Consider the following 13,488-nt stretch of genomic DNA (forward strand, 5'->3'; position numbering starts at 1 on the left):
ACATAGGGCTGAGGTCCAGGCTCCATTAACACTTCTGAAAGTTGGAGGGCGAGGGGTGGGGATGACTTGTGTTGAGAGTTTCATGGTGCTCTTTTTCAACAGCAAACTTCATTCCCTTATACTGTGGCTCCCATCCGTCACCCCAGCACTGGGATTTGTGGAGAGGCTGAGGACAAATCTCCCAAAATGCATGAGACTGCCTTAGGTGTGTAAATAGCTCATTGTACATGTGCTTGTGCAAACTGCAATATATGCACACATCACGGTTAGTATATGAACTCTGGAGGGCTCCTGGCCCCAGTGACATCGCCTGTGTATTTCGTAGGGCCAGGATTTCACTTTTGGCCTTTAGTCTCTTCATAGTTAAGGCCTCTTCTAGTCTAGGCCTCATTTACATGTATTGACCTAGAACTCTGGAAACATTCTTGGCCTTAACATTTTTGCCACCACTCACAGACTATAGTAAAGATTATTTCCCTTTTTCCTTTTAATTTATTTCATTATTATTTGTTTTAAATTATAGGACTTTAAAAATTAGCCTTTTAAAAAATCTGGGTATGTTACTAATGTTTTATGTCTAACATAAATGGCATTTTCACACAAACATTCTGTACATTTCTATCTATTAAAACAAAAATAGGCAACTTTTAATATGAAAATGTTAAAAACAAGTTTATTAGCATCCTTAATCAGTACAATTAAAAAAAAAAAGAGAAGTGAACAAGTGAAACTAAAGAATCACCAACAGGCCTTTAATGATCCTTGGTATCTATATCTATCTCTCTATCTACATACACACTCCAAATTGTAAACTTAAGTAAGTTATGCAACCTGCGTTCCTATTGTTAGCAACTTTATCGTTCCCCTCACCATGTGGTTTGTTCTACACCCTCCCACTACATCTTGTTCCAATTTAGACGGGAAGTGATTCAGAGCAAGGACAGATCTGTTTGTGCAATTACAAGCAAAATGGCACTCCAATCCTGACTGGCGCCTCTGGGCATTACTGTCATATAAACAAACCAGTTTCTCCTCACAAAGGCCAACATGAAAAATTTTCAACATGGTGCCACTCCATTGTTTAAAAGTGTAGATGTGAGAAGGGTTTGATGGAAAACACTATTATTTTCATAAGACTTCTGAGTTTTAAGTTTTCTGTGTGTAGTTCATGTTTGTGACATCTTGTGGTATAGGGTGATTGCTATGTTGTGGCAGCTTGTGATTTAGGGTCACTTACTGGTTAGAGGCTTATGTCAAATATTTAGGTCATAGTTAATTTAGCTAAGTGGTTGTTTTACAGGCCTCAGGCCTATGTTACAACATTAATTCTTATATTTCACCTCTATATACTAAATATACCTGGTATCTTTTATCCTTAGCTACACAGGGAAAGCTGCTAATCAAATGGACTCTGGCAAACATTGGACATAAAATTGCATGCACTGAGCTAGCCCCCTGCTCCTCATTGCCACTCTTCTCCTGTGACCCATAACTCTGGTGCTCCTAGTCTGTGCATTCCCAGTCTATGCAGAGCATTTTTGCTCTGTTTCTGTCCATGGTTAGCTTAGCAGCGCTGGTGGCAGCAGAGCTGATGTAAAGAACAAAGACCTTGGGCTTCAGATGTCATTTTAGATAGTGAAGGTGGGAAACAAGGCAGGCCACCTGATGATCAGAATGGCTTAAGGTGTCAGTTATGTAACGACATCTTTAATCACATACATTATACCGACAAACCTCTAACCTTATGCAATAAAAAATACTTGTGTATGAAGACTCACACAGATAATATTTTGTACAAAAGACAATCAACTGAAAGGTGGTTGGTCTTCCTCCCCATAAACTGCCACAAACATCCTCAGCCAATATAAAATTTGAAATGTTGAGTCCTCACCATCTACCAGGATTTGAGTCTGGTGCAGGTTAAAGCTCCATGCCTTTCACTTCATGTACACAAACTACTGCATGTACTGGATTCACTAGGAGGAGCACATTACATTGTACCTGAAGAAAGGAGTGTCCACATAAAATGAGGGAAAAGCTAAGACCCTTCAACACAAAGGTTTAGGTCCAGTATTTCATAGGCTCATAGAGATTAAGTCCACAAAGGACTATTACACCATCTAGTCTGACCTCCTGTATAACACAGGCCATTACATTTCACCCAGTTACCCCTGTATTGAGCACAATAACTTATGTTTGGCTAAAGTATATCTAGCATTCACAGGAATCCAAGTAGAAATTGTAAATCCAGCAGAAAAATTATAGTTGCTTTTAACACCTACAACCCATCTATGTGGAATTAGCAAACAGCACAGAAATCCAAGAGGCCTTTTCAGCAGGAGTTTTATTCACATTTATTCTTATTTATTTATTATTTGTATAGTGGTAGCATCCAATGGCCCCAACTGGAATCACTCTACCATTCTACCTCAAGCACACAGGAGGACAAACATGCCCTGAAGAGTTTACAATTGCATCAAAATTTATACACTGAATTCTTTTCAGTACATAAAGACTTAGACATATACCCCTTTACACACTGAAAATAATTCATTTAAAGTCTCTGACACAAAGTTTTATCCACATATAACTTTATAACTGAAATCAGCTTAAGCTCCTAAAGTATCTTCTGCTGCTTTGTTCCTCTCTCTCCCTCTCCCCAACCCCTAGTCCTCCAAAAGGACATTTTCAGCCAAAAACTTTAGCTCAAAGTTAAGGTTGCCAGATAACCTAAGTATTGCTTCAGCTATACACCACATGTTAGTTAATAAAACAAAGTATGGAGATAATCTATCACCGTAATGCAGATACAGGATGTAATCTTTAGGTATTTCTAATTTGCCTCTCACTATAATGTCCATTTATAATATGAAAATTCATATTAAACCATCCAAATATCATACATACATTGATCCCTTTTTCTCATTGCTCGTTCTTTCTGTGCTAGGTGACTAATACCAGTTTAATATTTTTGGTATGGCAGGGAACTCAAGTGTCCCAGGCTTCTACAGTGCATTTTGCTTTCTGCTCCCCTTCTCCCATTTCCACCTCCCTTCTAAGGAGGAGAGAGGGGCCTCTAAGGAAACAAGCCCAGAAGGATGCCCGGGGTTGTTTTGGGTAGGCAGAAGGGGGACAGCAACTGGGTATGATGATACATTTTTACAGAGGGAGGAGGGGAAAAGGCAAAGAGCAGAGTAGGACCTGAACTGCTGTGCTCTTCACAAGCTAATAGGTGCCATTCTCTCTTTACTCCCTGCTCTCCTCCTGTGAAAGATGCATTGGTCCCATGCCCTCCTTCCCCAACCGCAACTATCCGCTCCAGGGTAGTTAAGTTCCCACTCTCAGAGGCTTCTCTCTGCTCATTAAGGGTAGAGGGAGAGAGGAGCAGAGCCTGAGGGCCTCGTGAGCCTCAGGAAGGCAAGTACTGGTGAAGGCAGTAACAAAGGAAGCTAAAAGTAGGGCCAGCTTAAACCAAGTTAATTCAGAAGGGGAGTCCACCAACATTAAGTGAATTTGGAGACCCTTGGCAGGGACCATCCCTCTTTTTCCAAACCCTTATCTTTCCATGAGATGCCCAGGTAGGGACCCACTACCCTTCTCTAACAGATTGGTTTATTTGACACACACAGCAAGAAAATGTCTTTAACATGTTTTAGTTAGAAAACATTATCTACCATCAGTCATGGCATAGCATGCAACAAAACACAGGTGTTCCACATTGTGGTTATTTGTTACACATTTTGATGTCTTCTGGGAGGTGTGTGATATGGTCTAGAATGTTAATTACATAACAAAAAATAGAGCAGCTGAGGTAGGTATTCTGTACAGAGCATAGAATTTGCCCTGACATAGGAAGAGAGATGGAATATATGAGGCTATATCTGAGTTAAAGCAGTTCTAGGTAAAATGTTTATGTACTGTCTAAATAATGTAGGAATTGTTAGTCATGTTCAGTTAGAATGGGTGGGTGGAAGATGCCTGGCACTGTCTGTCTGATGCAGTTTGCTTCAATAATTACATCTACTGGTGATGTGTTTGTCACAAGTAGAGATGGGCCAAGACCCAATTATCTGAATAGCTCAGCTTCAGCCCATTGCTCAGACTTGGAACAGAATTAACAAACCACATCAACTCCCTAAGACCTTTGAGGAGATCCAGACCCAAATCCAAACTATCCAGATGAGAGAACAGCTGTATCTAGTGATTATATACTTAAATGTATACAGAGAGACTACACCTTATCTGACAGGGCTGAGAATTTCCCTTCCTGAAATGCTGAATGGCAGAACTGTCTATTGACAGTTATTATTCCAATAGCAGCCACAGGCCTGAGCCCCATTGTGTCAGGCACTGTATAAACATAACAAATAAGGTTGCAAGAGTACAGGATGAGAGGGCCTAGACTAGGTCACCTGGGGCCAGCTCCTCTGGAGATGTCTGTAGTATGCACACCAGAAAGTAAGCTGCCATAGAAGTATGGATTTTTTTGGCTGCAACAACACTTAACTGGAGAGAATGGAAGCTCTCCTGAAAACACTAGTCTGAAATCCTTTCCTCTACTCCTGCAATGCCAGGGGTGTTCTAAAGAATGATGCAGCAGCACAGATCATATGGGGAATTAGCAATTACCCATCTCACCATATGGGGCACCTGAGGAAGTGGTGCAGGAAGGGGTGCTCGCTTCCAGTACTACAGTTCCAGCATCTCTCAGCAAGAGGTACAGGAGCACAACAGGGGATACTGCCTGCATACAATAAAGAAATTGCCTAGTAGTCACTCCATTCAGTGCATATTTGTCACTCACAAGGGGCAAACCCATGTTTGAGATTTAAAGTTCCCTCTGTAGAACAGACCTAAAGTTACCCCATTTTTCTTAATGAATAGGAATTAACTTGGACTGTATGTCACAGAGAAGCGACAATGAGATACAGAGCCTTTCACCTCCAGAGCACCAGCCCATGTCAGTTACCAGCTGAGAGTTATTTGGTGAAATCATTTGATGGTCTCAGTCCAGTTCCTTCACAAAAGATGGCCCCCACATGATCAGATGGCATAGTTAGTAGAGAGGGCAAGGATTTAATCAACCAGAGACACTCTCCCTGTTAGAGGTGGTCCTTCTAGGTCAGCGTGAGTGCTGTTTGTCCTGCTGATGCCTGTGCTGTACCTGTTCTACAAACTGAAGGCCTGCAATCTCCAGGCCTATCAACATGACTCCTTTCAGCAGCCCAGAATTCACTTACATTCCTTAGACAAATTTAATTTACAAGCAGTTACTGAAGTTAGAGTGGAGGAAATTGCGAATCTCCTTTAAGTGCTGAGACTTCCCTGGTTAGCGTGCCTGCAGTCAGGAGTGCGAGGAGAATCAGTTAGTGGGAATGTGGCCTGAAGAGGACAAGAGTCACACAATTCAGGAGGGTTATTTTTCCAAAGGAAGCTTTATTTGAGAAAAATGACAAAATCCCCAGACAAGTAATTACAGGCAATTCTATACAAGTTCCCAGTGTCTGTTCCCCAGTCCCCATACCACAAGAGCTAAGAGCAGAGACAGAGGCTGAGCAACATCAATGTGACTACAGAGCAACAGTCACCTGGGTGTAGTGCTAGCCTCACCACCTCATTTATGTAAGAGATCTCAGTGTGCCAACATAGCAAAGGGGTGAGCAAAAGCAGAGACAGGAGAAGTGCCTCCAAACATTCTTTTAATTCTCACCCTTTTTTAAGTCTTAGCAGATCTGCTACAGGCTTCAGACTGTGGGAAGCTAAACTACCTGTAACTATCTCTTCTAGTTCAGTCCCATCCTGAGACATCTTTGCTGTGGTGTTGTAACAGCTTCCCAGTGCTTAAAGGGATAAAGCAGGTGGGCCTTGGGTTCTGAACAGAGCTGTTAAAAAAGCAGAAATTAAAAGCAGCTTGGGCACTTCCAGGTGGAACTAACAAGGTCAGGATCTTGTAGGTGGGGGAGGAGGAGGAAGGGCTAGTGAAGAAAGAGCAAAAAGCCAAAAAAGATACAAGATTTCAGGACAAATGATACAAAACTGTGACTTGTCTAATGGATTTAGAAGACAATAGAGGGTCTTAATTTCAATTTTCTCCTCTTCCTTCCTGGCTGCCTGTGGGCTTTTTTTTTTTTTTTTTTTTAATAGCAGAAGGATAAATTCAGACTAGAAAAACATTTCACAAAATAATTTCAGAAAACACAAACAACATAAATGCTGCTTTGTCTGAATGGCAGGGAGCCCTCTGGGCTGGAAGGAGGAGGGGTGTGTGATCAGGGGCTAGGCCCTGATGGTCTTTTTGTTCTAAGGGAAGATGAAAGAATTTTCAAAATTCTGCCCAGAAACCCTTGTGGGATAAGTCCAGGAAATGAATCTACCTGGTCTGTTTAATCCAACATTGTGCTAGAGGCAGTAGGACTACAGAGGGCCTCTCACTACATACAGCACAGCTGCTCTCACCAGTTTAGGAAAGACATTTCTGCCATTGTCACATGTGCTCGTCAACTCAGAGACCCTCAGAAGGGGCATATCCGTGTTCCCATTGTGTACTGTACTCCACTTCATCTGCACTCCCTCTGCTCCTCTGAATGCCAGCCGGGAGGGTGTCCCATACATCCCCAGAACACAAAACAGGGCATGTCATGTATAGGGAATGAAGGTCCAGCCAGCTACACTTGGCATTAACTCTAGCAGATGAGAAGAGGGCCTCACGAAATTCCCAACCTACCATGCTCCCATTTTAAAGATGGGGCCCAAGCCTGCATTGCAAATCTGAATCTGAGCAAGGCCTTCTGCCTCCACACAAAGGTCCCTCAGTGACCAAGGCACTTTCAGGGAACTGCTGCATCGTTTCAGAAAGAGAAGCAAATCCAAGAGCAACACATGGGGACAGGGTGGAGCTGACTCTCAACAGCTTGTTTGAGTCAAGCAGGCTTCTCTTCAAGCTCAGTAACATCTTGCCCAGCCTGTTAGCTCCCCATCCTCCAAATCCAACCCTTATCTGCCTGAATGCATTGACCCATCATCACAAAGACTCCAGCTCCCACAGGGAGAAACACCAATGTCTATGACAGAGGCTAAAATTCAATGCCCCCTCCCTGCTAGCACTGCAACCCCTGTCACTTTGCACCAAGCTCTGTTTGCATATGGTTGGGTTCCAGAACTTTGGAGTTCTCCCTTCCTCAAATTTTAGCTGCATGGCACCTAATGAGCTTAGCTGGTTCAAGTGGCTCAGAGTAACACAATGATCACAGACAGATGGGAGACACCAAGCTTAGAATATAAAAGGAGAAAAGACAGCGTGCAAAACCAACTGCAGCTGTCACAGAAACAAATTTTATTTCATCACTGCCTCAGGAGTCCCCAAACCCACCACAACCTCCCCCGCCCCTACCATCCAACAAGAGGTCAGAAGCCCCTTTGTAGTCTCCAGTGCTTATACTCCCCTCCCCTCTTAGGAGATAGTTCCTGCAGAAAACCTCCACTCAGCATGTATCATCTGCAAGATGGCTCTGGAGGGCCATGGCTGGGTCCCAGCGGTGTCCAGCTGGGTTTGAGAGGAGGGGAAGGGGAATTACCCCTTTACTCAATCAGCTTCTTGGCTTTGAAGAAACGACGCAAATAGAAGACCTGCCAGGTGGCCAGTCCGATGAGACAGAACATGGAGAAGATGCTGAAGTACAGGACCCTGATGTTGGTCGACTCTGAAACAGACAAACCAATACAAAGAAGCTCTGATGCCCAGAGTCAGGATAGAGGATCCTCTTGAGGGGAAGGTCTCCCAGAAATCATCTTCCCTCAGCTCTGTAGAACTTCAGTGGTGAAATTTCAGATTTGAGGGTGAGGAGGAGGGAACTGGGGCCTGAGCAGATGCAGCACCACCATGAGGTTATTTTCCCATGGTAGAATCATGAGCATTGTGTGGGAGAAAAGGAACTGACTTCTAGAAAGGGCTGGTTGAGCATCCCCCTCCCAGAAGTTTAAAGGTCTCTTGACAGTGTACAGAACAGACAGTGACAGCTGTAATTGCCTAATCTCCAAATTCTGTCCCATTAACCCAGACATAGTGAGAGTATAGATCTTACAGCTGCAGTCCTCCCTGGGAGTACATGAACTCTTACCATTGGTGTCCCGCATCTCCTCCTCTCGTTTCTTCATGTAAGCAAAGTCATTGACAATAGACTCAGAGAGGTCCTCCAGGCGCCGCAGTTCCACTTCCAGAGGCTTCAACTTCTCCACTTTAGCAATCTGTTAAGGGGATAATCAGTAAGTCACTGAGCTAGAAGCAGCAGCTCTTACATGGGCCTAGATCTGGGGCATCTCTCCACTAGGACAGTGCCCTCTGCAGGCCAGAAAACCACAGGTAACTCCAAACAGCGAGGTTCTCCACACTGTTACTCCATCTACCCACCCACTCCTAGCAAGACATCTATAGCTGCTCCTGCTCACAGCAGGAACATAGCATGGGTGCTCATGCATGCATGTATTTAAACACATTCCCTTCTGACTCTCCCTAGTTCTCATTCATTCAGAATTGGTTTCTGGGGTTTGGGCTGGTAGAGTCTGCCACGCGGCTGAAAGTTACAAGAAAAGTTACATGTTCTTGTGTGGGTGGTGTGATAACTCCATGCCAAAGGCCTGCACTCAGGCCCTCCCCACATGCCACAGGAAGGATAGAGAAAAAAAGAGACACAGGAAATTCAGTTACAAAGCCCACTTTGGTACTGCAACAACTTCAGGGATGAAAAAGTAAACACACCAACTCAGAAAGTTCTAAGTTCCCCTTCCCAGAAGCACCGTAACTTCACTACATTGCATTTAAATCTAAGGCATAAACACGAGCGCACTCAATATGTGAACATGACATAGGCGGGGGCTGTTGGGAACATGGAGGATAAAAAATAGGTTATTGTTTTAAAATAAAAAAATTTAGATTTTTAAAATTTAAATCTGATTTTAAAAAATGTAAATACAGGTTTATTTTTAAAAATACACCTATTTAAAATTAAATTTGAAATTATGATAACCTATATTAAGGCCTGAAGTTATTATAATCTATTAAAATAATTTAAATTAAATAAATAATATTAAGTAATATACTTGGTGCCAACTTTTTTAAAAAAAATCAAACCACTGAACTTATTGAAGTTACTGGGTAAGCATCTGGAGTCAGCTTTTGACTTCAATAGCCTCTTCTGCAGGTGCAGAGAGAATATTTTCTTCATTTCAGTTCATTCATCTAGTTCAGGTTAATGACTAATTCATTAAAAGTTAAGAAACCAACAGGAGTCAAAACAGCAGAAAAACTAGTTTCTCCTTTTTCATCTATAGGTATGAGAGGATGAGATCTATTAGTTCTAAAATCCTGACAGACAGGGTGACCAGAAAAAATCACTTCAATTTATTAACTACAGATAATATTTCCTTACATAAGAATGGCCATACTGGGTCAGACCAAAGGTCCATCAAGCCCAGTATCATGTCCTCTGACAGGTGCCCCAAAGGGAATGAACAGACAGGTTATCATCAAGTGATCCAAGCCCTGTCACCCAGTCCCAGCTTCTGGCAAACAAGGCTAGGGACACCATTCCTGCCTATCCAGGCTAATAGCCATTGATGGACCTATCTTCCATGAATCTATCTAGCTCCCTTTTGAACACCATTATAGTACTGGCCTTCACAACACCCTCTGGGCAAGGGGTTCCAGAGGTTCACAGTGTGTTGCATGAAAAAATACTTTCCTGTGTTTGTTTTAAACCTGCTACCTATTAATTTCATTTGGTGGCCCCTTATTCTTGTATTATGAGGATTAAATAACACTTCCTTATTTAATTTCTCTTTACTACTCATGATTTTATAGACCTCTATCATATCCCCCCTTAGTCACCTCTTTTCCAAGCTGAAAAGTCCCAATCTTGTTAATCTCTCCTCATACCGAAGCCGTTCCATAGCCCTAATCATTTTTGTTACCCTTTTCTGAACCTTTTCCGGTTCCAATATATCTTTTTTGAGATGGGACAACCACATCTGCATGCAGTATTCAAGCTGTGAGTGTACCATGGATTTATATAGAGGCAATATGATATTTTCTGTCTTATTATCTATACTTTTCTTGATGATTTCCAACATTCTGTTCCCTTTTTTGACTGCTACTGCATATTGAGTGGATGATTTCAAAGAACTATCCACAATGACTCCAAGATCTTTTTCTTGAGTGGTAACAGCTAATTTAGGGGGGGGAAGGATAGCTCAGTGATTTGAGCATTGTCCTGCTAAACCCAGGGCTGTGAGTTCAACCCTTGAGGGGGCCACTTAGGGATCTGGGGCAAAATCAGCACTTGGTCCTGCTAGTGAAGGCAGGGGGCTGGACTCCAGGTCCCCTCCAGTTCTAGGAGATAGGTATATCTCCATTATTATAGACCCCATCATTGTATATGTATAGTTAGGGTTATGTTTTCCAATGTGCACTACTTTGCATTTATCAACATTAAATTTAATCTGCCATTTTGTTGAATTTCATCTGCCTTTGTTTAACAAATTAGTTACATATACTCATTCATAAGCTGAATTTTTTTAGTAAAAAAGGGAAGCACCAGAGAAGGAGGTCAGCTTATGAATGGGTAGAGAGATGGAGAGGTGGGACACAGCCCCTCCCCACAACAGAGGGAGCAAGGAGAGGCAGCACAGCCAGCAGAGCCAGAAGGGAAGAGGCAGGGTCAGAGTCTCTCCGCTTCTGGCCACACTGCTCTCCCCCACCAGCCTCAGGTCCGTGCTCTGAGGGCAGAGCACGCTGTGGCCGCGCCGCCCAGCCCAGCCTGCCAAAACATGCTGTGGCTGTGCTGCCCAGCCTGCCAGAGCAGCTCCAGCCAGGTCAGAGACATCCTCCTCTGGCCCTTCCCAGATAAGGTGGGAAGGTATGGGATAGGGAGAGTGCAGGGGTCCTGGCCTCAGGGTGGGGTCATGTGGTGGTGGTCACAGGGGTTACTCCCAACCTCCAGCTTCTCCCCCTAAAAAAATCTCCTCACCAGTTGCCGTCCTGGTCCGTCAGGGTAAGCAGCTGGCGCACTGGGACACTTTGTTTACTTAGGTTTACCTCCATGCCTGCAGACGCTCGAGGTAAACAAACCATCTCGGCCTGCCAGCGGCTTATCCTGATAGCCCGAGAGCCAGTTTGCTGAACTCCTGAATTATAGTGCCGGCTTATGAATGGATCATAAAATTTTTCCATTGTTATTTATCCATCTTGGGGGGAGTCAGCTTATAAACAAACTGGCTTATGATCGAGTATATATCGTAGATTTAAGTGTAACACGTATCTTGATAAACTTTCTTCTTATGTATTCAGCACATTTAAAATAATTTTAGTTAAATAAATAAAAAAATACCGTTTGTGTATTTTTAACTGAATTTGAATTTTTATCCAAATAAAGCGGGACAGAAATTAGATATAAAAAATTAATCATCTGGGAAATCAGAAATGCATCATTCATTTTCTAACATAATGAAAATGTAAAAATCAAGAATCCAAATAAATATAAGTTCAGCTATATAATAATTGCTTAAGCACATGTATAAATGCAACGTATCCTTCCTGGTTATTAAAAAGTAGCAGCAAATTTAGTATAAAGTCTATATTTATTGGAAAACCAACATGTTCTAATGGTTATCAGTGAGAATCAATCTTTCTTTAGGAAAATAACTAAAAAGTAAAAATGCAAAACATGATTAAAATTGATGATTTAAATCAAAGTTTTCTGCTAAATAATAATTTAAATCAGCGATTTAAATCAATCAGCTCTGGCTTGAAAGCAGATTACATTTCTCACCATTGCTACATTTAAATTCTCCACCCTAGTGTAGAAGTAACACAGGTTCCTGCCCCGAATTCACCATTATTAGTATTACCATCTGCTCTGTGGAGCCATATAGATGTGCTGATATACCTAGTAAGGAATCAATTTGTCAAAAAAAGTTTGTGAATCTTTTTTGGTGTCTGTATTGTTACAGACATACTTGCTGACAGGTACTTTGAAATACATTACCAAAACAATTGAAAATGGTGTGATTATATTGTTATTTTGACAAATAAAATATGCAGAATTTTGCAGAATTTTTTATTTTTTTGGCACAGAATTCCCTCATGAATACTATTTGTTTCTGCAAGTAATTGAGTCACTGTGTGATGAACACCACACAGCGTGAGTGTATCCGCATTGAAACAAATGCTTTGCCAGACTCGAGCGTTAGTGAATGACATAGCTAATATCCAGCATAGTACTCAGCATGTCATTGTACAATCACCGGACTAGAAATGAAGACAATAGATTGGAAGTGCAATGGAAGTGGAGGCTCCAGCATGGCAGTGGGGAGCGCATGCCACTGGCTGGAGAGGTGGGGGATCACCCTGACACCCACGCCCACAGCACACAACCTTTCTTAGTAGCTTTGGGTACATTTACACTGCAATACAAAACCTGCGGCACCAGGAGTCAAGAGTCCTGGTTAATTGACTCTTGCACAGGCTGCGGGGCTAAAAATCGCAATGGAGAGTTTCAGGCTCAGGCTAGAGCCCGGGCTCTAAAATTCCACAAGGAAAGTGGGTCTCAGAGTCCTGGCTCCAGTCCAAGCATAAACCTCTCCACTGCAGTTTTTAGCCCCGCAGCCTGAACCCTGAGACAACTGACCCAGGCTCTGAGACTGGGTGCCACAGGTTTTGTACTGCAATGTAGACATACCCTCAGTGACTAAATCTCCAGTCAGGCACCTGATGAAACAAGTCTGGAAGTGAGTGAGACTCAGATGACTTCCTCTACGATGCTGCTCTCCACATCCAGAACTGAAGGATGGCGAATGGGAAGGCTCTGCTGGGAAAAACCTAAGCTTCTCACTGGGCCAAGCTCAGAACACCCCTTTACATACTTGCAGGACTGAATGAGGTTAACAGGTCTCCCTTTAGTGCAGCTAAAGGGAGATCTGTTAATCCCCTGCAAATATACCCAGGGTTTCCAGGGCACCAACCTGTCCGCCATCACGCCACTATTCCATTATTAACGAGCATGGTGTTCTGAGGGCTTGTCTACAGTGGGGTTTTTGCAATGGTGCAGTTACACTGGTGCAAACTCCAACCTAGTTGTGGTGTGAAAATGTCTTGCACAGGTGGAGCTTACCTGGTCTGAAATTGGGGTAAGTCACACCAATGCCAATCACTTTTTACACTGTTGCTACCCATCTATAACAGGAACTTGCATCTTTCTGAACGACTCCCTCCCCCGCTAACCCTGCCCATCCATCCAGAGAAGAGCAACAAGAATGATTAAAGGTCTTGAGAACATGACCTGTGAAGGAAGGCTGAAGAATTGGGTTTTTTCAGTTTGGAAAAGAGAAGACTGAGAGGGGACATGATAGCAGTTTTCAGGTATCTAAAAGGGTGTCATCAGGAGGAGGGAGAAAACTTGTTCACCTTAGCCTCTAATGATAGAACAAGAAGCAATG

At 42.8% G+C, this 13,488-nt stretch overlaps 1 protein-coding gene across 1 annotated transcript in view; it reads right to left on the reverse strand.

Annotated features, from left to right (window-relative positions):
• Nucleotides 1-6,173: 6,173 nt before the first annotated feature.
• TMED10 (transmembrane p24 trafficking protein 10) overlaps nt 6,174-13,488 on the reverse strand; it is a 20,691-nt gene continuing 13,376 nt past the window's right edge. The window contains exons 4-5 of the mRNA XM_032801897.2: nt 8,118-8,244; nt 6,174-7,700 (exon numbers count right to left, since the gene is read on the reverse strand). Coding sequence (XP_032657788.1) covers nt 7,579-7,700; nt 8,118-8,244 — 249 coding nt within the window. The 3' untranslated portion in view covers nt 6,174-7,578. The remainder of the gene's footprint in view (nt 7,701-8,117; nt 8,245-13,488) is intronic.

Source organism: Chelonoidis abingdonii, chromosome 4 (genome assembly GCF_003597395.2).
Source record: "Chelonoidis abingdonii isolate Lonesome George chromosome 4, CheloAbing_2.0, whole genome shotgun sequence".
Classification (NCBI taxonomy): domain Eukaryota; kingdom Metazoa; phylum Chordata; order Testudines; family Testudinidae; genus Chelonoidis; species Chelonoidis abingdonii.